This window comes from Rattus norvegicus, chromosome 7 (assembly GCF_036323735.1).
Source record: "Rattus norvegicus strain BN/NHsdMcwi chromosome 7, GRCr8, whole genome shotgun sequence".
NCBI lineage: Eukaryota > Metazoa > Chordata > Mammalia > Rodentia > Muridae > Rattus > Rattus norvegicus.
The window spans coordinates 29,420,962-29,444,560 of NC_086025.1; the positions used below are offsets into that span (position 1 = coordinate 29,420,962).

Genomic DNA, 23,599 nt, shown 5'->3' on the forward strand with positions numbered 1-23,599 from the left:
GTGACAAAGACATGCAGAGAGAACTGGGTTGGTTTTTTTTTTTTTTTCTCTTGTTTCTCCTTCCAAAGTGTGTGTTTGACACAGCTTTAAAAGACAACTCATAAAGGGAAAATATCGTGAATAAATTAAGTGTGGCTAAGACATGGAAATACCACTCTGGTGTTCGGTGCTTATAAATAAGATTATTTGGAAACAATCGTAAGAAGGGTCATTGTAGTCACAAGAGCACTTAGGCGTGGCATGGGCCAGCACACAGGAGAGCGCCTTACCTTAACATCGGAGAGGAATGGTGCAGGTTTCAGAGTCACAGAGCAGTGAGTTCGGGCCAGCAGGATGGGTGGGGGAGGGACCCTGCTCCTCTTTACTTTTGTACTCTCCAGGTACTTCTGATAGGAATACAGGGCATTTTGTTCTGCTTCGACCTTCTCAATTAAAGCATACGCTTCCTGTAACGAAGTGTGAAAATAGAAAAGATATCTCGGGAGCTCCTCTGTATTTGCAGAACTCTCCTGTGGTGAACGTTCTCTTTCTCTATACCATTTCTTGAATCCCAGAGGCATACGTACACATGTCGATATGTAGCACAGCCCGGTTTTTGTAGGACTATAAAAACAGACTACTAAATAAGCCTCTTCGAAGGAAACAGACGCATATGTCTAAAGGCAACGGCCATATATTATTAATGGAGACATTTTTGCCTTTAAATCCACCGGATAGCTCCCCTTATACTTTATTGTGCTTTGAAAGCCGATAACACAGACTCCTGCATTTGCAGCGATAAGCCACAAGCCCGCCCTAAACACAGCTTGCAATGCGACTCTCAAGAAGTAAGACTATCGATACGTGTGGTGTGTGAAAGGAGTGTCATTGGGAGTTTATATCAAGATGTCACTTCTGTGATTCTGCTATAGAGACGATACCTAACCGTCAGAGCTGAACCAGATTTATAGTCAGATAAGCTGCATCCGCAGAGCTTTGGAAGCTTCCTAACAGTACTAATAACACTAGTTAAAATAATAATAGTAATATTTTAGTCTCGACTATCATCAGCAGACCAAATGTACTTGTCTTTACTTTTGTAAGATATTGAAACAGGGTAGAGAGGGGGGTTTGGCAGTTCATTCTTCCAGAGGTCCCAAGTGTCTTCCCAACACCCATGTACTGGCTCACAACCTCCTGGAAACCCCAGTTCCAGGAGATCCGATGGTCTCTCTAGCCGCTGTGTGCGCCAGACATACACATGGTGCACGTGTTTACATCCAGGCAAACACTCACACACCTAAAATAAAAAGCATAACTATTTTTAAAGGTATTTGAGCATCTTAAACATCTATTACTAATTTTCAAAAACCCAATAGACCAGGGGAAAAATGTTAGTATCCTTAAAATGCTAAGCTCAGTTAATAGACAAAGTATTAACATAGCATTCTTGGTGCTTATAATGAACCACTAAAGAAGTTTCCCGGGAAGCCAGAAAGGAGATGGAGAGCTACCCCTCCATTGCTTTTCAGAAGCTCTGCCCTGTAGACAAATGCAACAGAGTATCTCCTACGACTAATGTCTGTTTACCAAACCTCAGGCGTTCCCATTCTGCTACAGTGAGCCTGTGTTGTTTCTCCTTGGAGGGGGTTGGGGGAAGATGTAGCGTTTGAAAGATTCACATTTGGAGCTCACTGGATTTCAAGCTCACTAAAGAGAAGACTGGACACTGAGTGATGTTTATATCAGCTTCTACTTTTGACTCTGAAAACATCCTCTAAGATCTCCTGAAGGGCAAACTTCACCTGATTTTTTTTTTTTTTTGTAAGTCGTGAACATATCTTCTGGCTGAATCTCCCTATACCTACCTCTCTATTTGCCCTAAACCTCTAAGACCATCCACTTCCGTGCATCCCTCCCTTCCCAGAAGCATCACAGCTTCTTTCTTGGCTGGCCTGAGACCTACTGGCACATCATCTCCACTGACATCTCTGTGACAGCCTGGGCTCTCAGCACCCCTTTCCACTCATCTTTGCTAATCTCATTTCGGTGGGTATCGATGTACGTTATCTGTGGACCCGAATGTCCGAGCCTTGTTCTGAGCGCCTTGGTGATGGGAACAGCTCTTTATCTATCCCCTTGGATTCAGTCATTGTATTCTAAGTGAAAGTCACACCAAGCCATGATGGTGGACAAGTGCGTTTACTACAATACACTTTAAACTGACGTGTTGAAAGGGCTCTGACTGGGCCTTGACCAACTTTAAGAGGAGACTTCTGACTCAGATTATGAGGCCCAGCTTAGACCATGTTAACAGAGGCATCAGTGTTTGCACCCAAAAGTAGTGAAAGAAAAGTGTGAAAACCAAAGTCCTAGATTTGGGTTAAATAAGTTCTATAAGAGAACTCAAGGCAGACTCTAGTGCCTGTTAAAGATAAAGGCCCAACTTAGTAAGGCTAATCTTGCAGCTGCTAGGAGAGTTCATTCAGGAGAAAGTATCTGGGGATTGTTCAAGATCTTCAACCACGCAGGAAGAAATAGTATGGGGGGTAGGGGGGTCCAAAAGCAAAACTTCACAAAAGCAGCTGTATTCAATTTCGAAAGGGTGTTTCTAGAGGTATCTAGAACAGTGCTTTATCAAACCAAGGTCTCACAACTGCAAAATCGGGACAACCGTTCCCCCTCTTAGTTCACTTTCCCAGACATGTCTTGTGATGACACCACTTGGAAATTAGAAGGGCTTATCAAACCTAAAGGGAGAGATGACCCTTTCACCAACTAAAGACAAAGGTCAGCCAGGATGATCAATGCAAAGTGACCTCCTTGGCGGTGCAGCAAGGCTACAATCATGCTCGCCATGGCCATCTGAGCAGAAGTCTGCTGCGTGAACTGAGGCCCAATGATTTCTGTTTGAATACAGATGCCTATACTTCCCATTAGAGAATATGAGACCTGCCTCTCTTCAGAAGTTTGCCAGTGCTTATGAAGACAGGCTGACATTAAATCCATTTGTCACGCGCCTGACACCCACGGTGCATCGGAACACTAATGGGAGGATGTAATGCAATCTTGAGGGCATGATTAAGATGCGCGTAAACAACTATCACAGAGTTGCGCTGATGGAGTGCCACAATCGCTATTCGTCTCAGAGACCCTCCCCGGGGTGAGGCTGGGTCCCCAGCGTGAGGGTATGCACCTCAGAAGGAGATGAGAAGTAGCTTAAGTCATCCCCAGAGAGACCCGGCCAGGACCGTGGCTGAGAATAAACGGCGTGCTTTCCGAGATAAATCAAGAGGAGGCGTGGGGCATGACGCCTTGTCTCGTGAAGATGAACACGGCTGAAGCTCAGAGGACAGCCCTAACCGAGTGCTACAGGGTGCTGCGAGCGAAGGGCAGGGGAACAGCGACAGCCATTACAGTAGCAGTGGCCAGCAGGTGGGGAATGTTCACCCTGTAACAGAAGCTAAGAATGGTTTTCTACGATGTGTTTGCTTTTGTTTTGTGTGCATTGGCGCTTTGCCTACATGTATGCCTGTGCGAGGATGCTGGATCCTGCCCCCCACCCCACCCCACCCCCACCCCGTGCCCAGGGGGGTGAAGTAACACACAGTGGTGAGTGCCACAGGGCCCTTGGAGCTCATCCTAGGTTCTCTGGAAGAACAAGTCAGCCATCTCTCCAGGCCCAGTTTTGTTTTGTTTTGTTTTTAAGAAATGTATGTGCACCATTTTGTCAAGTCTTCCTAAGAACCTCCCTTTAATAGATGAATATTTCAAGACTTAAGAGGACATCAAGAACACACAACGTAGAGCTACCCGGCAGCAGAACCAGAACCGGACCCCAGCTTCTACACTTCATGCTCCTATGCCAAATGCAAAGCTAAGCCAAACCAACAGCCTTGGGGAGACAAACCAGATAAAGCTCGCTGCACTTTACCTTTGGGAAAATCTCTACCACGTAACCATGCCAAAACCTGCTGTTAATGCTTGAAACCCAGGGTTCAGACCATGACCTCATTAGATGGGGGGGGGGGTCAGGATCAGAAAGATCTCCGCTCTTCCACAAGGAAGACTAGTATAGAACAGACGGAAAGAACTGAGAGGGTCTCAGAGGGGAGAAAGAAACAGTTCACACTTCCCTCGACGAAAACAAATAGGAGGGGGTCGACTGAAATTCCGTAAATAAGAAAAAGAAATAAACTCAGTGCCAGTTCAGTTCACAGGATAGAGTTATAGGCATAGATCCTGTAAATATTAAAACTAGGACTTACTAGAGCTTCCAGCGGCTCTGGTTTCTTTCTTCGCTCTGCTTCCAAAATGGAACTGCCCAACTACACTCTGTACCAATAGTAAAAACGAACCTGCTGGGTTGTAGGGTTCTAGGTCCTGCGTCTGCTCTGCCACTTGGGGAGGCAGGATGCAGGGGAATTACCATGTTTACCCTATGCCATTGCCAGGAGGGCGTTGGGCAATGGGGAAGCCACCGGACACCATTCCAGGGGTGGGGAAGAACAGTCTGAGGCAAGGAATATCCAGAGCTGGCTTAGGGGTCCCCGGGCCTGAGAGGAGGCTGGGGGCCATCTGGTTCTCAGGCTCTAGGACAACGAGGTGCCACTGGATGCCACAGAACTGAGAACAGAGTATGGGCCCACGGGCTGGGTCTGGCCTGGGACTTGTGTGTGGGGGCGGGGACCGGGGTGGGGTGGGGTTGAGCTCCAGCTGGTCCCTCAGGTAGAGTCCTTGGCTTGATGACAGCAGTCAGCTTGAGTTTGGCTCGGTCGTGGCTGGGAGCGCAGAGGGGTCTTCTACAGGGATTATACAGCAGCTGTATGGGTGAAGGTCTTCTCTGCTGCTCCCCAAGGTGGATCCCAAAGGAAAGAGACAATCTGTGGTTTTAAGGCATTTATTGTCACGGCTGTCAAGGGGGAAAGTGGATGTGTAGAACCACACCCCACTTCTCAGGGTAGGCCTGAGATCAAATACCTTTTACAAGGAGGAGTGTCTGAGAAAGGAAGCTTATTGGCTGAGCCCTTCAGGTCTTTAGATACCTCATTATAATGGAGATCTGCCTTGAGCCTATGTGACCACAGGTCAGCCCTCTACCTGTGACAGGAGCTTAGTATCCGGGAATAGATGCAACTCCCAGCGTCCCTTCAGGGTCTCTGGGGTTTCTAGCCTTAGCTCAACGGGAACCGGGCTGCCTTTCACGGTCCCACACTAGGCCGTAATGCTCCTCTGCTTAGAGTCAGGATACCAACACCAGGACTTGGCACTGTTGCCTTTATCTCGCTGCAGGGTTACTTTGGCTCCAGCAGATGTTATTACAAAAAACCCAGATGCAACAGTTGGATTTCTTTGCAATGGAAGCTTCTGGGAAAATAAAGTGTGGATCAGTGGCACTGAGGATTCCCAGAACAGGGTCATAGTCTTCTCATCAGCACGCAGATAGGTTGCCAAGTTCCATTTCCTTACGTGGAGCACAGAGAGACCCCTTTTCCTCAGCAAGGGGTTGCTTCCGGGGTATGTATACTAAAGTTACAGTGTTTTCATGTCGATACAGAAGGTTCGGCTTCCAAGGAGGGAGCAGTCAATAGGCCCCTTTCGCATCTTTATATGTAGTGAGGAGGAGGTAGTTCCTCCTCCTGTGATATTTGGATGCAAGAAACATCAAAAACCTACCCTGAAAACACTTAGGAGCGTCTCTGCTCTCTTCCAGTGAGAAATGCCATCTGCTAAGACACTGAAACTGAAAGGTCATCTGGTAGCCGCCTCAGTGAACTAAATGTCTAACATAAGCCACAGGGTGCTGTTCAACTCAAAGGGAGAAAGGCACCCAGCAGGGGTACTACGTGCCATCCCTTACAACAGAGGCGTGGCTTAATGTACAAAACCAAGACAGATCAAGACCACCAAATAGCCAAGGCTGGAGAACGGGATGAAGACATTCATCTAAACAAGGAGAACCAAAAAGCCTTCATCCCATTTGGAAAGCTAACATCAAAAGTCTGTCCTTTGTCTGTGACCACAAATTGGTCCGCTTTTAATTGGTTTGGAACCACAGACACTTGATAAGATTATATGGATCCACAAGGGCAGAAAACTTCTGAAAAACCAAAACAAAGTGTGAATTATTTACGCGTTCCTCAGAGACTCAAGCTTTTTCATACCTTTTTTATGGTATCAGGTGACACATCAACTACTGGTTTGGGGACAATTTTATTACAAGACCATGATAAGGAAAAATATTTTGTGATATTCCTCAGCAGAGAATGATTGCCAAGGGAAAGAAGTTTATTTATCTTCTTTAGGGAAAGAAAGTTTGACAATTATTTGAATCGTAACATCGCTGTTAAGGAGAGTGCCCCGAGGAGCCATCGTGGCACCGCAGTCCTTGGATGAGAACTGCCACTGAGGAGCAGTGGTGGCTCCCAAAGACACAGGACCTCACATAAATATTCAGCAGGCTCCCAGCTGGCAGAAACCCCTTGTTGAGTATCCCTCATAAAGAGCAGAGCCTCTAAATGCCTCTCTCTCGTGGAGATATCTTATGAGAACATTACACTTATAAATTTTCCAGAGTTCAAACAGTCCCAGGAGATAGAAAGACCTGGAAACTTATCCTTGCTTCTCCACCATCTTCCTCCCAAACCTGGGTGGGAAGGAGACAAATAACAAGGAAATGGCGTGTTCTGGAAGTAGAAAGAAAACTGTAAAGGTTTCCTTCTCCCCGGGCTCCACACACATGTGGGATTGGTCCTGAGAGCAACATTTTTTAAAGAAACTATGTTTTATTCTCCATAGAAATAGGGACCAGAGTGCCAATGTCCTCTAAGCAGGCTGGCAGTCACAAAGCATCTGCTGAGAAAACAGGTCTAAACTCACCAAATTCTGCCACCAATCCCCATCCCCAACTCAAATGCTGGAAATCCAAAAGTTCTTCCCAAACCCTGATGGGACGGACTCGCCCACTTTGGACAATGATGGCATCTGTCCAAAGCCCGCTGTGCGAGAGCTCTCGTGCATTCCCATCCTTCCACCAAAGCCCATCCTTCCCCGTCTCATCCACACCCCTCGGCATGAGTGACACGCAAAAGGACCAGGCTCAACAGCAGCTCCTGGATCCTTGGGCTCTACACACATCCTGTCCGTCCAGATGGAGTGTTCTTTCTCTCCACAGTCCCCCTCATCGATGGCTATTCAGCGTCCTTCAAGTGTTCAGCCTTAGTCCACGTCCAAGTTTCCAGAATCCTACTTGCTAACCTCAAGTGCATCCCTCCAGCTTTCTCAGACACTGAATTTCTGGTCTCTGACAGGCTTTTATGGTTTTTCTCTAACAATGAAGTCTTCACCTTGATGACTTATTCCCTTCTCTATTCAATCTGAACTTTTTTTTTCATACAGAAAAACATTAAGTTCTTACCTGTAATAACAAAGAGACAGAGAGCTGCAGGTTCAGGAAAGAGCTGACTTCATGATCAGTCTTCATGATAAGCTTTCTTAGGTGAGAAAGCCCCGCAACCACGGGTGAAATGGGAAGCTAAGAATAGGCCCTGAGGTATTAGATATTAACCTGGGACAGTATATCATTCTAGAGACAACATGGTGGATCCTTAAAGGGAGAGAGGACCTTTCCTTTATAAACCTGGAGAGGAACGCCATTACGAGAGATAGCTTAAAGTGGGAGAACAGAAAGAAAACAGCTGTTATGTACAACATGATAAAGGAGCTTAAAGAAAAGAAGAAGCCTTCTTTAAGACTGAACCCCCAGTGAACTAGATTGTTGGGGGGAGGGCGGCAAGGGGGGGAGGATGGGGAGGGGAATGCTCATAAAGAAGGGGAGGTGGGAGGGGGATGTTTGCCCGGAAACCAGGAAAGGGAATAACACTCGTAATGTATATAAGAAATACTCAAGTTAATAAAAAAAAAAAAAGGGAAATAAAAAGAAAATAAAAAAGAAAAGAAAATGCAATAAAATAGTCAGAATAAGACAAAAAAGAAAAAAGAAGAAAAAGAAAAGAAAGAAGTCCCCTGAGCAAACAAGAGATGTGATTTCCATATATTTTCAGAGGGCGGCATAAAATTCCACACCACCTGATTGGGATTTAATCCACAGAAGCCTAAACACCAAGAAGCCCCGACAGCCCAATCTGTGTGCTCTAACTTCCATGGCAAGGGCCTGTTGGCAGCTAGTGGCCTGGCCTGATGTCTGAGATACTGGGGCAGCTAGGAAGTCTGTGATCTAACCACATCAGTCATTCAAAAAGATTAATGATCCCGATCTTCATTGTGACAAATATTCTGCTGTCACTGGTACTAAACAGGTCTCACCATGAAGAAGGATCTTCTAAAGATCCACAGTCCCCAACCTCGGGGAGAGTCACGCCTATCATCAGGTTCCCTAGTCCCAATTCCTCTTCTCTTCCCCTTTTCATCCCAACTATTCCCCGCTCTCCTGCTGGTGGAAACCCTTGCTTCCTGTTTTATCAAATTATTGAGGCAAGACAGCATCAACTTACCCCCTCCTTCCACACCAACGAGCTTCTTCCTCAAAGGACAACATACCTACCTTGCAGCCCACCCCTCCTCTATTCTTTCTTTCTCCTTCCCTTCCCTATCCTGGAGCATTCTCTTCTCTCTTCCATTTCTCTCTTGGTTCTGTCTGTTGATCCTTAATGCACTCACATACTACATATGTGTGTTCTGTCCTCCTTAACACGCTCACCTGCTACATATATGTGTTCTATCCTTAACCCCTTGTGACTGACCTGGGTTAGGATCTAGTCTATCCTTGTCTTATTAGCCAAGTTACTTGTAGCACTGCTTTGTGTTTTAATGTAATATTCACTCTATCAGGATAGGAAATATCTCCCAAAGTTCCTTGTGTTAGGTCAACGGCCTCGGCACTGAAAGGCAGTAGGGCTTTAATCTGTGGGACCTAGTGGGATGTGATGCTCCAGGGGCGTGCTTTTAAAGGGGAGGCTGAGATCCCACCTCTCCACATCCTAGCTCCATGGAGTGAATGGGTTCCCTGAGAGCAGATACTTTCACCATATCTCCTGTATCACCAGAGACCCAAAAGCAAAGGGACTAAGTGACCGGGGGGGACTGGAATCCCTAATCTGTGAGGCAAATAAACATTGACTCCTTTTAGGATGCGTATCTGTACACCTTTTCTCGAAGCACTGGGAAGCTGACAAACACAGACAAGGCAACTCAACTTTTATGGGTCACACGCAGGGCAAATATGAAGACCTCAATCCCATTGCCATCAAGTTCTACTGAAAGCCTCAGTCTAGGAATCAGCGAAAAGGCAAAGTAACTGCCAGCATGACAACATGTTAAAGGCAGCCACAGCAGCTAGAGAGGTAGCTGAGTGGTTGAATGGGCGCCTAGCACACTGGAGGCCCTGGGTTCCATCCCCAACACAAAGTTTTCAAAGATATGGACAAGGAGATTGCTCCATACATTACCAGCATCTGAAGAGAAAGTACCTTTAACCAATAGGTGGTCTGCATTCTAAGTTTAATGCAAACACAGTACTAGGTTGACCAGGGTCATTCCAATTTTAACTTCCCTTATTTTGACTCCTCCCCATTTTAGTTGGCTTCCCAAGTCAGCTGTCTCTAGAGACAAAAACACTCATTTCAAAACAGTTCAGGACTTGAGGCATAGGAAGCTGGATGGGATGCCAGGGAAACAAATCAAGAAGAAAAGATATGTTACCGTCAACAAGTTCCATGAAGTCTCACACGCTGTGTCCTTCTCGAACAGTAAAAGGGCCTTCTGCATCAGGTAGATGGCTTTAGACAGCGTGTTCTTCTTTATTTTCTTCATCACAGTTAACTCTGTAAGGGCAGACAAACGTTTACTAAAAGGTCAGGATACAGCTAATCGTCATCCACAAATTTAACATGGAAATCCAAGGCATCCCAACGCTAATCGCCTACCTGAGAAACACTCGGTGCTTCTGGCCTTCTTGAATTTTTCCCAGCCCTTGGCAGAAGAGTTCGAGCTAACAGTTGGAATCTGCAAAGCTGAACAACACCTATTATGAACCAAGCAGGAAGCTTCATTTTTGTCACGCTGGGGGACAAACTGATGATGACCTTGGGCACACCAGGCACGTGTTCTACCATGACCTTGTAAGCACAGACCTTGGTTTATTTTTGGTTGAGACAGGCTCCCCCTGTTTGGATCAGGCTGGTCTTGAGCTTGGTATGTAGCCTCTAATTTCCCCCGTGCTGGGACTTACAGGCATGGACCACCCTCCCCCAGCAGATTAGAGATTTATTATCATCCCCTTCTTTTCTTTTCCGGTGATGTGCATATGGGCATGGAATTTCTAAATTATAAAAATATTTGATTTTCAGTTTCATCTTCAATAAAATCGTCTTGCGGGTAAACTCTTGCCTACCTTGCCTTCTTCTTACATAAAACAGCAAATTCTGATACCAAACTGTCCCTGGCCCTTTCTAGAGGAACTGTGTCCCCAGGGTCCCTGGGAAATGAGTGCCATAGTAACAGTTTGTATACAGATGGGGTTGATTGGCATAGTGGCCCAATAGAATGAGTGTTACTGGCTCAAGAGATGGAAAGGATAGTGCGAGTTCTCACTTCTTAGGTCTGGTCCACAAGACACCTGGCACCATTTTATTTCTGACCTGCAAGGTTTACAAGGTGTGGTTGTTTGAATGGGAATGACCCCCCAAAGACTCATGTATTTGAATATTCGGTCCACAGTTGATAGAACTATTTGGGGACAGATCAGTAAGTGTGGCGGTATTATGGAAGGAGTTGCGTCACTAGGGGTGGACTTTGAGGTTTCAATATCCCATGCCAGGCCCAAGCTCTTTGTGTCCAACTTTTGGATCAGGATGTAGCCTTCAGCTACTGCTCAGGGCCATGCCTGCCACAGTGGTCATGGAATCAACCTCCAAAACTGTAAGGAAACCCCCAATTAAATGCTTTCTTTTGTGTTTCCTTGGTCACAGTCTCTTCCCAGCAATAGAACAGTAATTAAGACATGGGATTTCCTAAAAGAACCTCACAACACATCCCTCTTGTCGACTTTCGTCATTGGTGCTAATGAGTGTTAAATGGTAGAAACTGATGGAAAGACAGAACCAGATTCTACTGAAGGGTAAGAGTTACAGGAAGTTTTCAGTGCAGATATGGGTGACTGCAAGGTAAAGCCAGGGCCAACGGTGGGCAGCCACTGCGAAGTTCTTGACTAAGAAAGGTACAAATGGCGCTTCTGGAGCATGAACCTGGCGGCAACACACTTGAGCGAAGGAAGACTGAAGGGATGAAACGGTCATCTGGGTCAGGATGGAAGATCAATAAAGCAGAAACGCCAAGGAGACTCGGAGCTCCTGTACAGACCCTTAATGAGCTCCATTGAAAATCGAGCCCAGGCCTCCCATCAATACCTGTGTGCCCCCCCCCCCCCCCCCGTGAGAGATCATTTGGCCTTCAAAGCCCTAACAAGCAACAGTTACAGAGGAAACCATTAAATGGTAACCCCGGAGCAAACAAAGCCCTTTTCTTCTATGAAGGATGATATAGGGAGTCATGAGTATTCTTGAAGGAAAGCAGACGCCATCCTTCTATTGAACTTTAAGATGCATTTCTCAGCCACATCTTTTCAACACCAAATGTTGACTGTGGCTAGTGAGTCTCCGTAAGCTTGTTCCTGGAACAGGCAGGCTACCAGTCTTTTTGTTTTTTGGTTTGGGTTGGGTTTTTTTTGTTGTTGTTGTTGTTTTGTGTTGTGTTGTGTTGTGTTTTCTTTTTCTTTTCCTTTTCCTTTTTCTTTTTTTTTGTTTTTGTTTTTTTGTTTTTGTTTTTTTTTTTTTTCAGTTATTTGGTTGGTATTTGTTTTCTCAAGACAGATTTTTCTCTGTGTCACTCTGGCTGTCACTCACTCTGTAGACCAGGCTGGACTTGGAACTCAAAGATCCACGTGCCTCTGCCTCCTGAGTGCTGGGATTAAAGGTGTGCATCGCTAGCACGCAACCCAGATGGCTTTGAAAGCCATATAAATGTAAAAGGATAGAACATAAAAGGGTAAAAACAAAGGATCTCGATAGGCACTAAATCAATGCTTAGTCTACTGAACTAACAAAGCACCAATAACTTACTATTAGCAAACAAAAAAAAATTATACTTTCTTAGAAATCTACTGACCTGCTATGCAAACTATTAACTGATAAATCAGAGTATCTGTTGATATTAATCCGAGGAGAACCAAATGAAATAATAAAACTCTTTTGGAAAGCAGGCTGCAAATACACGATTACAAGACTCAATCAACTCTAGCCTTAGATTTTGGCTTAATTGTGGGCGGCCCCTACCATCCAGTTGGTCCAGGAGCACAACAGCTATGCGGTGCTGAGCTTGAATTAGTTCAAGGTGCAGGTCCATTGTGTAGCTGTTCGATGCGATCGGCTTATAGGTGTCTCCATCTACATCATGAGAGTCCTTCAGCCCAAGAGAGTTGGAAAAGAAATTAAAAAGGGAAATGACTATCAAAACAGCCTAAAAAATAGCTATGCCTTGTTACCTTTCAAGTTCTGTCTTACACACGGTCATTCAATGCTTCTCACTTCTAGCCCTGAGCCGTTGGCTTGTCTGACCTGTGCCCTCTACACTCAAAGACATTTCTCCTTGGTCTCTTCTGGGAAGAGCTGTTTCTGGCCTATGAGAAGGAAGTTCCCACAAACCACGAGTCTTTTATAACCTCTCTGCAAAGCCACCTCTTTTCCTTAAGGTGGTTCCTTAAGGAAACCACCAATCTGATATGAGATTAAGTCCACCCTTACCTTGACGTAGCAATGGTCGATTACGGATGATCCGTCTGACAAGGTAGTTAACATGCAATTCCAGTTCATGCCAGCGATTGTTCTATCAAGGAGTTCATACGCATAAAACAGCTGTTCCACGGGTGTTCGCTAAAACGATTTTGCAAACAAAAAGGGCAAACCGAAACTCTTTTTAACTGTTCGGCGTCACCGTATCTTATTAAATATGCTTAGCTTCAACTAAAGACTGAGTACTTTCGATGAAGATGAAAATACTAGAGCTCGCCATTTTCCAAAAGCAAACTTTCACCAACATATGTTCCAGTTCTGTTCATTGTCTAAATTCTAACTGTACCAAACCTACAGGGAAAATGTAAGTATGAGGCTCATACAACTCTGTCTATTCTCTCTCACACACACTTAAGTTGAAAACTTGCTGCTTTTTAAAATGTTTTTTATCGCAGGACCTCAGGGCTGGAAATTTAGACTTGGAGTCTACAAAAACCAACATGGAATGGTTTTCCTCATAGGGAGACTAGTATAGAATGATCCAGCCCTGTTCACAAGCTCTTCTCAGAATCTTTTACACATCGAGTGGCAAAAAAGCAAAAGCCCAACAAGGCACCACTTCCCGGAAGCTTTTTTTTTTTTTTTTTTTTTTGCCTTTCATTTGTGTCACCTAAATTGGTGTTTGTCCGATTGCCACCCTCACCATACATGTGCCTTGACCAATATTTTTAATTTTTAAATGCTTTTTAATTTCTCCATCATAAAATCTGCCTGCTTTCTTCCCTCAAGCCACAGGCTCGGGCTGATGCTTGTACCCTAGTGGCTCCGTGTAGTTACGTCACAGGAGCTCTAAGTACCCCAAGCAGAGAGAGGCTGAAAGCACAGGATCACGGGTGTCAGCAGCTCTTGGAAACCCTGGGGAAGCTGGGGCCAAGAAAGCCTCTAGTCCTATGGGGACTGACTTGCGCACAGAAGCTCCACCCAGCAGCTGACTCAGACAAATGTGGACACCCACAGCCAAAGTGCAGATGGAGCTTGGGGACTCTTATGGAAGAATAGGAGGAAGGATTGCAGGAGGAAGGGGATAGGAAACTCATAGACCAACAGAGTCAACTAACCTGGACCCTCGGGACTCTCAGAATCTGAACCACCAACCAAAGAACATACACAGGCATGACCTAGGCCTCCCCATACATATGTAGCAGATGTACGTACAGTTTGGTCTTCATATGGGCCCTGAACAACTGGACAGAGGCTATCGCAAAAACTGTTGCCTGTACATGGGGTATGGTCTTCTAGCTGGACTGCCTTGCCTGGCCTCACTGGAAGAAGCGGCACCTAGACTTGAAGTGCCATGGTAAGGGGATGTGGGGGAGGGGCTTCCACCTGCTCAGAGGAAAGGGGGAAGGGAGAGGGGGAAGGATTGTGTGAGGGGGTGACTGGGAAGGGAGCAGTGAGCCGGAGGTAAAGTGATTAAGTAAAAAAAAAAAAAAAAAAGGAAGGAAGGAAGGAAAGAAGGAAGAAAGCTGCTAGTGAGAAGTTAGCTCCCTGCTAGTCTTGAGAGCTTCCTCAGAAGTCTCTGTGACCCTGAAACCTGGGAGGCAGTCAGAGACAACCTCAAAGCCTGCTTCAGTGACTGCAGGGAGTGGATTGCAAGAGCTTGCTCAATATGGCTGGTAAATTCTCATTTCCTTCTGCCACAGCAGATTGTGAACTTCTCGTTACAAAGCCAATCAAGCGCTCCTCGTTAGGAAACCAGCCACCCGGGACCATATGGAAATGCATTGCTGCAAATATGGTTCCAGGAGTCCCTTGTAATCCAAAGGTGCCTGCAGAGGGGAAGCATAGGGCTGCCCAGCCAACTGTATTTATGTAGAATGAAAGGTGTCATTCTGAGGAGCATGTCCCTACTATTCATGCATCTGCTGATGGACTGCTATAACTAAATACCCTGCAATGGGTTGTGTCTGTCCATGAGACCAAATTGTCACTTCCTGGTCACTTATGACTTTTTTTTTCCCTGGTTCGGTCTTCATCTATCTAAAACTTCTAAAATACTTTCTAATGAATAGAAAGATGGTGGATACCCTTATTCTGTCCAGATAAAGGGACAGTTTTTAGTCTGGCACCATAGCTACGCCATTAATTGGGTAGTCTCTGGACACTTTATCAAGTCAGAGACCTTCTATTTCCAGCTGTGAAAAGTTATGGTTAGGTAGGCTGGCTGTGGATTTTGTCAAATGTTTCATTTGCATCTCACTGTGGTTTGATGTGGCCTCATGTTTTTCTTTACTCTTTAGTGTGGGAATTTATTATACTGCACTATGGAGTGCTAATGTTGAGTGAGCCTCACTTTCCTGGAATATACTCAGTTTGATCACACACAACTATTCAGCATATCCATTCCCAGCAAAGTCATGGGCTTGGGGAGGTTTCCAACCACCCGAGTCACACATCCAAATAACTACACCACTGGAGGACACAGCCAAGGCTGAAATTCATGGAGTAATAGACTTTTTCCCATTCGCTCCTCCCCTCAGGGCTGAAAATGAGATGTCTCCCTATAAAATCCATTTGATTTTTTTCTAGTATACGTTTATAGTATATTTTTCTAGGCTGTAATCTTTTGTAGGCCCTAACTTTACGGGGAGGCTCAACACCAACTCTATCTTTCATGAGATGAAGTTTTTCCCCCGAGATAGCTATTTTTTGCTTTGTTTTGTTTTTGTTTTTTTAATCCATGTTTGCTTGTAACTATGCCCAGCAACCCACTACAGCACCCAGAAGCATGTCCATTATTCTGGTTTTCACTTCCCATTTCTGTTTTGGCCTCTAGAGTTTTCCTTAGTTTCTTGTGAGCTTTGCAATGGGCTTGAGGATATTGGCTAAACTCTGTCCAAGATGTCTGTCTACGTGTCTTCCAAAAAGATGCTTATGTCATCTAGGTTGTCGTTCAGCCAAAAACAGAGGTCACAGAGGATCTGTGTGTGCATGTGCAGGCGTGTGCAGTTGCACGCATGAATGCAAGAGGATGACATCAGCTGCCATTACTCCAGGGCCATCTGCCTTCTTTCCCGAGTTAGAATCTCTCAAGTAGGATCAGTTAGCTTACCAGCGAACTCCAGCAGTCTGCCTTGTTTCTACCCCTCTGTAGGATTGCAAGCACTGAGCCCTCACACCTGGCTTCTTACACACGTCCTGGGATTCAGGTTCTCACCCTTGTTCATTAAGTACTGTACTGACTGAGCAATTGATTGCCCCAGCCCTGGGGATACCTTTTTGACAACAAAACCTTTCAAAGACTCCACGCATAGCCACATTCTCTCATCGTCTTCGCCATGATCATTGTCACCATCACAGCCAACCCTAAATTTAAAGATCATCTATAGGGACAATTCTCAAATTTTGGTGTCTTTAAAAACAAACACAGACATATTACAAGAATGTGTTTTCATTTTGATCCCAGGTGTGGGCTGTGGGGCTGCTTCAGACCGTCCTCAGCAGCAGCTGACTGTGATTTGTCTCGTGCTCTAGAAGAGGCGTGGTTTTGCCAGCTGCAGATAGTTTCTGCCCTGGTGTGATGTTTAGAATTCTGGGAACTTTTCAGAGGGTATATAAATGCTATGGCCCAGAGAGGTGGGGGTTGGTGGTCACTGGTCATTTAGGGGAGTTGGTAGTGGTTTGTTTGTAGTCCTGCTCAAAGAAGAAACCTAAGGAAAAAATAGATTCAAGGATCTCTCTCTCTCTCTCTCTCTCTCTCTCTCTCTCTCTCTCTCTCTCCCCCACCCCTCCCCTCCCCACCCCTCCCCTCCCCTCCCCTCTCCTCTTCTCTTCTCTCCTCTCCTTTCTCTCCTATCTAATGATAGGGGTGAAACTGAGTTGATAAAGGGTAGGGAAAAGAAGAATTCAGAGAGAAACAAAGACCAACTATACTCATCTATTTATAGTTACCTTTAATTGTATTTTATTAGTTTATATTAGTGTCCATTTTTATAGCATACTTGTTCAATAGATGCTACATGTTCGGCGTAAGTTTGAAATTGTTTTAAATCATGCCATAGCCATGGTACACATTATATTTCACATAGCACTTTGCATGTATGCAAGAAATACTATTTTTCACATCTAGAGATTTTTCAGTGAAAAAAAAAAGAGATTGTTAAGTGAGCACATTAATCTCAGACCTAAGCTTAGATTCAAACAACACAAACACCTAAAACAAACAAACAAGCAAAAACCTAACAAGTGCAAGGCACTGGCTTCCAGAGTGTCACTAATATGTCAATTAAATGGTATAACAACCCAGCAGAACAGGTACAGTTATAATTTCATACGTAAAGATGCTTAAACAGACCGAATAATTCATTTACGTTCAGGTGAACAGTCAACATCCTTGTCAAGACTATGAGTCTGTCAAAAACAAATGCTAGGCTCTGGGCTCTGGGTGGGCCAGTGGGTTGCCTGTACACCAGCCACCACATTCCACCGTGGCCTAGCAGATTATGTGCACTACAGTGTAACTGCTTGTAGTAAACCACTTGGAGCAAGGACACATTTTTCTAACTCCAGTAACAGCAGCAATAGCTCATCGATGGCCTTTAGATTCCTTGTTGTGAGAGACCTGTCACCTCAGAAACCCAATTTATTGAGTGACTTGATGGAAAATTTCAAGCCAGAAAACATAGCCCCTTTATAACTTGCACTGGGGTTCCTGTGCCTTCCCCATCACACCATGGAGAATAAGAGCTAACCCACTAAACCTGTGATTCCCACACTCTAATGTCTTTAAAAGTTGGAATGATGACTGACTGTTTGGAGTGAGAAATGGGAAGCTGCACATTGTGTAATCACTGAAAGGTAGCCCCAGACAAACCTCCATTGGACAAGTATGCCTCCTCTGCCTCTCAGGCAGACCGATTTCCGTACCCAGTGTAAGATCTTGCAAATCTAGCTCTCTCTGCAGAACACTACTACAAATGAAGGACTCAAATGTACACCCCTGGACCTTGTAATCAGGAAATAAATGTTCACTGGAGAAGGGAAACACAACAACCATTTATCTGGTGCCAATAAATAGACTTTACCTATTATACCTAGTTTGGCAGAAAGAGGAAATTTTTCTTTTAAATGAGTACCAGTAGGGCTGGTGAGATGGCTCAGTGGGTAAAGATACTTACAGCCAAGCCTGACAACCTGAGTTCAATCCCCACAACCCATACCGTGGAGCAAGAGAACCAACCCCCGTAAGATGTCCTCCAACCTCTACATATGCTCCATGGTGCATATGTTTATGTACACACACACACACACACACACACACACACACACACACACAATTTCAGGAAAACACTGAATCTGTCCTGAGCATGTACTGACATGTTCTTGTCATTATTTCCTAAACAATACAGTATACTATAGAGATAACACAATGTGCTCAGTATTAAAAAGTAATCTAGAGACTGTAAAGTATACAGCAGGGCATGCCCAGGTTCTATATAGGCACTGTACTGCCTTACACAAGAGGAGACATACCCATTGATGTTATTACCTGTGAGGGTCCCAGAGCTAAGCCATCAGGGATGCTAAGGGAAACTACCCAGAAATACTCGGTTTTGTATGTTTCCTTTTAAGATTCTTCAGAGATTCCAAAAGAGACGGCAGTGAGGAGTAGCAACTGAGGGGGCAAAAGTGCTGCCAAAAATAATATTACAAAAAGGACAGAATGCTGCATGTTAAAAATATGAGAAGCACAAAAAGAGGCCCAGGGATATCAATACGGTAAAGCTGCACATTTTTGTTGATTGTTAATCCCAGCCCCCATGTCAATGCAATTTTCACAACTTAGTCTACAGTTTATCAATTAGATCAAAACAAATAGTCACTTGCTCCTCTCTAGGAAAACATTCTAAAGTCATCCATGAAACATGGGAGCCTTGGGAAAATGCTCTACGGTTGAATAAGAGGAGTTTTGTTCTCAAATAATAAGACTCGTGGTACTCTACACCTCGTTAGGGAAGAAAAAACACACAACGTATAGGCAAAGTGTCCCCTGGGACGTCCCTGGCAAAGGAACCTATTGTGTTTAATCTAAAATCATCTATGGCTGTTTGCCGTGATGTCTGCTTGCAACGCACAGGACCAGAATCACAGAGGACGGACTACACACGCAGTTCTGGGGGCACCGATAAACAGATGAACATTGGCTGAATGTGTGAGGCTGCTCTCTATTAAGATCAAGACAGTCGTGTTCATGTGCAGAAGTGATTCAAATACTGTAAGAAAACCACATAATACCAGTCATGTGGCTCCCCACCTTCAAGATAAAGCTTACTGAGCACGCTCCCCGAGAGCCAGCGGCCTTGGTGCATTTCAGTCAGGTAAGAGCTCATTCATTCATCCTACCAGAGGCACATTCTGAGTGGAGCACCCCCATTCTTTACACCTGTGACTCCAGACCCATTCAAACCAGCAGCAAAGCTGGAGAGATGGCTCAGTGGTTAAGCACACACACTGCTCTCAATACCCAGTACCTTCCTCCTCTAGTGACTCAGAACTGCAAACTTCTAGTTCTGGGAGATCTAACATGGTCTTCTGGCTTCTGCAGGCATTGTAGTCATGTGTATACACACACACACACACCACATCAAGACTGTCTAAGTAGCTATGTCACACTTTCCTTTAGAACTGGGAACACTCTGTAGTGACCAACACACCCAGAAACAGAAATTCTTAAAGCTTCAACACTCAAGAGACATTCTACAATGAACCACTATTACATTTACAAATTTGATATTGAAAATAAGAATTCATGTTTTTAACCATGCTTTCTATAACAGATAGCAGTACCTTTAATATTGGAAGGCTTTCCGGGACCCCTTTTGAAGTCCCAGGCAACTCGTCGGGTCCTTTCTTTGCAGACAAATCTGAAAAAGAAATGAAGTAAGGAAAAAGAAAAAGATGAGGAGGAAAAGAGATCAAGACAGAAGAAGAGGAGGAGGAGGAAGAGGAGGAGGAAGAAGAAGAAGAACCAAAACAAAGGGAAATCCAGAAGGACAAAGGGGAAGACAAAATGGAAATTCAGGAGTAAATCCAGACATTAAGATAGTGAGCTAAATTATCTTTTAAATTACTTATTGATCTTAGATACTACTCACAACCAGAATTTGGCAAAATATCAAAATGTTTCTTTTGTGTACTTAAAGTTTTATTTATATAAAATAATCTTTTTTTAAAAAACACAAGAATTTTGTTTCTTAACAATACGGTATCAGGTCAGAAATTGCTCATCCCTCTGTATTCTGTTTAAGGCAGTATTTTTTTAAAATAATTATTAATTTAGTTTATGTGAGTATACTGTCACTGTCTTCAGACACACCAGAAGAGGGCATCAGATCTCATTAGATGGCTGTGAGCCACCACGTGGCTGCTGGGAATTGAACTCAGGACCTCTGGAAGAGGAGCCAGTGCTCTTAACCGCTGAGCCACCTTTCCAGCCTGTGTTCTTGTATAAAGACCATTTGAAAAAATGACAGAGCCTGTGGACTAAGACGGATGCCAAAGAACTAGAGGAATACAAGTGATAAGTATTTGTAAGGCAACACTACATATCGTATTTTAAAATACTTGATTAATTCCTACTAAGCCACATTACTTAATTCATAAATAAACTCCAATATTGATGGCAACATCGTAACAAAAGATAAAAGTGTTATGTCCTGTTAAGCCTGGTAATGAAGGAATAGTGTAAGACAACTAGTCTTCCAAAAGTAACTAGTGAACGACACAATATAATTGAATAAGAAATAGACTTTAGAGGCTCCATCATTTGGGGGTTTTGCTCCCTGTAACAAGTAATGTAGAAACCGTCTTTCAGCTGCAGCAAAGCTAGACAATATTTTTTGGACTCACAAGCTAAGACGAAATAAAAGAGCAAAGATAAGTCAAGGAGCTTGAGAAAGGAAGTCACAGGACACAGAAAGGCAGGGGTGTGAACCAGGCATGGTGGCACAGGTTTGCAATCCCAGCACTTGGGAGGTGGATGGTTCAAGTCCAGCCTTTGCTACATAGTGAGTTCGAGGCTGGCCTGGGATAATTGAGACATGGTCTCACTAAAAATAAAAACTGCAAACACAGCCTACTTCTGCTGGATACAATTCTGAAGAGAGAAACTGGGCAGCCATTTCACACTTTGAGGAGCGGTAGCAACAGCAAATTTGGTAGTGTGAGAGTAAATATGGCGGCCCATCCCTTCCTCTCACGTCTCTAAGTCAGGCAGGGTGGGGAGAGCCTTCGCTCACTGAGTGTTTACTGAGAACCAAAGAGGAAAGCCAGGAAAGGGAAGGGAGAAATGAGCAGAGAGGAATGAGGGTGGAGATGGAGGGGTGTGTGGTAATCAGGAATGGAGAGGGCCGTGTGCAATGAGAGACCAGCGGAGCCTTGTCCGCCATCATCCCATCATCAAACCGTACAGCATCTCACCTTCTCTTTGCCCTGCCTGGTTAAACCTGTGCCGTGAGCTCTCTCACCCAGGTCCGCTAAGGGCGGTTACCCTGTGCCCTAACTCATGCTTGAGCCGTTGCGTCTGTCTCTGCGCAGTCTCAGCTCGCGTTTCCTCTATCACTCACCTGCAGACTTTCTGAACTTTCTTTTCGGGTTTCCCAGAGACTCTAGTATCTCACTTAACCGTAACGTGATCTCTGCCACCATCACGATGTCCAGATCTTCCAGCTTGTAGCAGTGTACCACCTCACTTATCTGCCACAGGAGATAAACCCACTGCAAGGGGGAAGTGTAAACCAAATTAAACTAAAAGTGAATCCAATAACGAGGCAAAGTTTTCAAGTGGTAGCCTTCCTTTGATCCTCCCCGATCCGCAGGCTTCCTCACTAATGTGTCTTAGCCGTAAACAATGTAAAGTGACCTTAACAAGATATTTAACAATACATGTTTACGAAAACCCACAAATATCTGCCTGCTAACCGTGTGTATGCCTGAAGCCACAATGCAAATATTATGACGTTATTTTTCTGTATCATCAAATACTTGAAATATTCTCAAAGTGAAAAGTCAGCCAAGTGGGCAGGTGTGCCCGGCTCCATTTCAGGTGCCTAGAAAGTGACTTTCGTGCCTACATCCCCAAAGCATAGCATGTAAACCAGCTAGGGCACAGCAGCACACATTCTGAGAAAGGCTCGCTAAGCACTGCAAAGAATAACGTCTTACTGCACACATCTGCAAAGGACAGGAATTATGGGATGGATAATGGGGAAGGCCTAGATTGGAAATGCATACTTAACATGAATTTAAAATAAACAAACAAACAAAAGCCCATGTGAATGAAAAATAAAAAGGAGTACTTTGTTGGTGCTAATCTTGTGAGAATATTTTGTAAAGTCGCTTTTGGGTATGTTGAGCCTTTGAAGTCCCAGCTTGCATTTCTGCCATAAGAGTGTTATTATGTCCACAACGATATCCTTATCCGGCTGAATACCCTAAAAGCAGAAAAGGAGGCGTGTGAGAGTTACAAGAACAGACGTGTGACCATAGCATTCAGCACATGTCCCCGGGTAACCGTCCTCTAAGTGCTTCTCATGTCGCAGATCATTTACCCCACACAAAACGAATGCGCTAAGGGGAGTGTCTTCCCTGCCACGGCCACTAATAGCTGCGCAGGACATAGGCTAAGAGAACCCACGTGGTTTCCCCCACAGGTCAATGACCCAGAAGTCCTAAGCCATCGTGCGTCTCACCTAGCACTCTGGGACACCGGTTTGGCTCTCTCAAATAATTAAGTCTGGAATATTGTCAACCAAGTCTGTAGACCACGAACTTCTCTCCAACTGGCCAAAGTATGCTTTTTACTTTCTAAATTTCTTGTATTGAAATAATAAGGAAGGGGAGAAATAAAGGATAAAGTGGTGATAGGCACGGGAAAACCAGGCAGAGAAAGTGGGGAGAGAATGCAGAGGAGGGTGGAGAGAAAACGAGCCTCAACACTCAGCCCGAGACGGGCATCGGCACGTGGTCCAGGACGGGCATCAGCACGCGGCCCAGGATGGACAAGCCTCCTCCCTAGTTAGTTGGCTTTTTTCAGAAAGAAAAGGAACTTGTTATATCTGAACTGGCAGATAAATGAAGTCTATGATTAAAATAAAGGAAGCATGGAGCTCTCGGGAAGCTCTGAGACTTAATTTGGTATGTATCACAGTTCCCCGAAGCACCCGGAAACAGAACAGATACCAAACACTGGTAAATGTGTATGGACTTGGGTCAAGCTGAGCTGAACTAAGACATACAGTGTATTCTTTTTAAATGTGTAAGCAAAATGTCTTTGCCCTTGGTTTTTTTTTTTCCTCTTTTTTGTTAAGCTTGCCCACTGTAATAATTATGTTTTCTACCTGTCTTTCGAGATTAAATACATAGCAGGGCCCGCTGATGCAGGCCTGTAATCCCAGCTCTGTACTGCTCAGGAGGCTGAGACAGTGGACCTCAGCCCCAAGGCCAGCCTGTGCAACTTAATGACATCCTGTCTTAAAATAAAAAGTAAAAAGTGGGCTGCGGCGGTAGCTCTGCAATGGAATAATTGCTTGGTTATGTACAGCCATATGTTCTACCCTAGACACTGAGAGAAAAAAACCTATCACAGATTCCAAAATATTCAAATAAATTCAAAAGAAATAGAAATACTGTAAGAGCAGAGCATTTTGAATCCCTCTTGTGTTCTAGCTACCCAGGAAAATATTAATGCAAAACCCTTATAATTACACTTTCCACTTTCCATACTCATAAACCCAAATTTCAGGTGAAATTCTGGT

General features: G+C 44.5%; 1 protein-coding gene across 9 annotated transcripts in view; it reads right to left on the reverse strand.

Moving 5' to 3' along the window:
* Cfap54 (cilia and flagella associated protein 54) overlaps positions 1 to 23,599 on the reverse strand; it is a 286,409-nt gene that overhangs the window by 217,819 nt on the left and 44,991 nt on the right. For 8 of the 9 annotated variants that reach the window (XR_005486835.2, XM_039080085.2, XM_039080086.2 and 5 more), the window contains 8 exons: positions 22,142 to 22,276; positions 21,410 to 21,560; positions 19,632 to 19,708; positions 12,798 to 12,926; positions 12,330 to 12,456; positions 9,924 to 10,010; positions 9,700 to 9,821; positions 270 to 446 (listed from right to left, as the gene is read on the reverse strand). Coding sequence is in view for 8 of the 9 variants with exons in the window: in XM_039080085.2 (XP_038936013.1) it covers positions 270 to 446; positions 9,700 to 9,821; positions 9,924 to 10,010; positions 12,330 to 12,456; positions 12,798 to 12,926; positions 19,632 to 19,708; positions 21,410 to 21,560; positions 22,142 to 22,276 (1,005 nt within the window). In the remaining variant the exon portion in view is untranslated. The remainder of the gene's footprint in view (positions 1 to 269; positions 447 to 9,699; positions 9,822 to 9,923; positions 10,011 to 12,329; positions 12,457 to 12,797; positions 12,927 to 19,631; positions 19,709 to 21,409; positions 21,561 to 22,141; positions 22,277 to 23,599) is intronic. The other variant, XM_039080083.2, reaches the window with a different exon arrangement.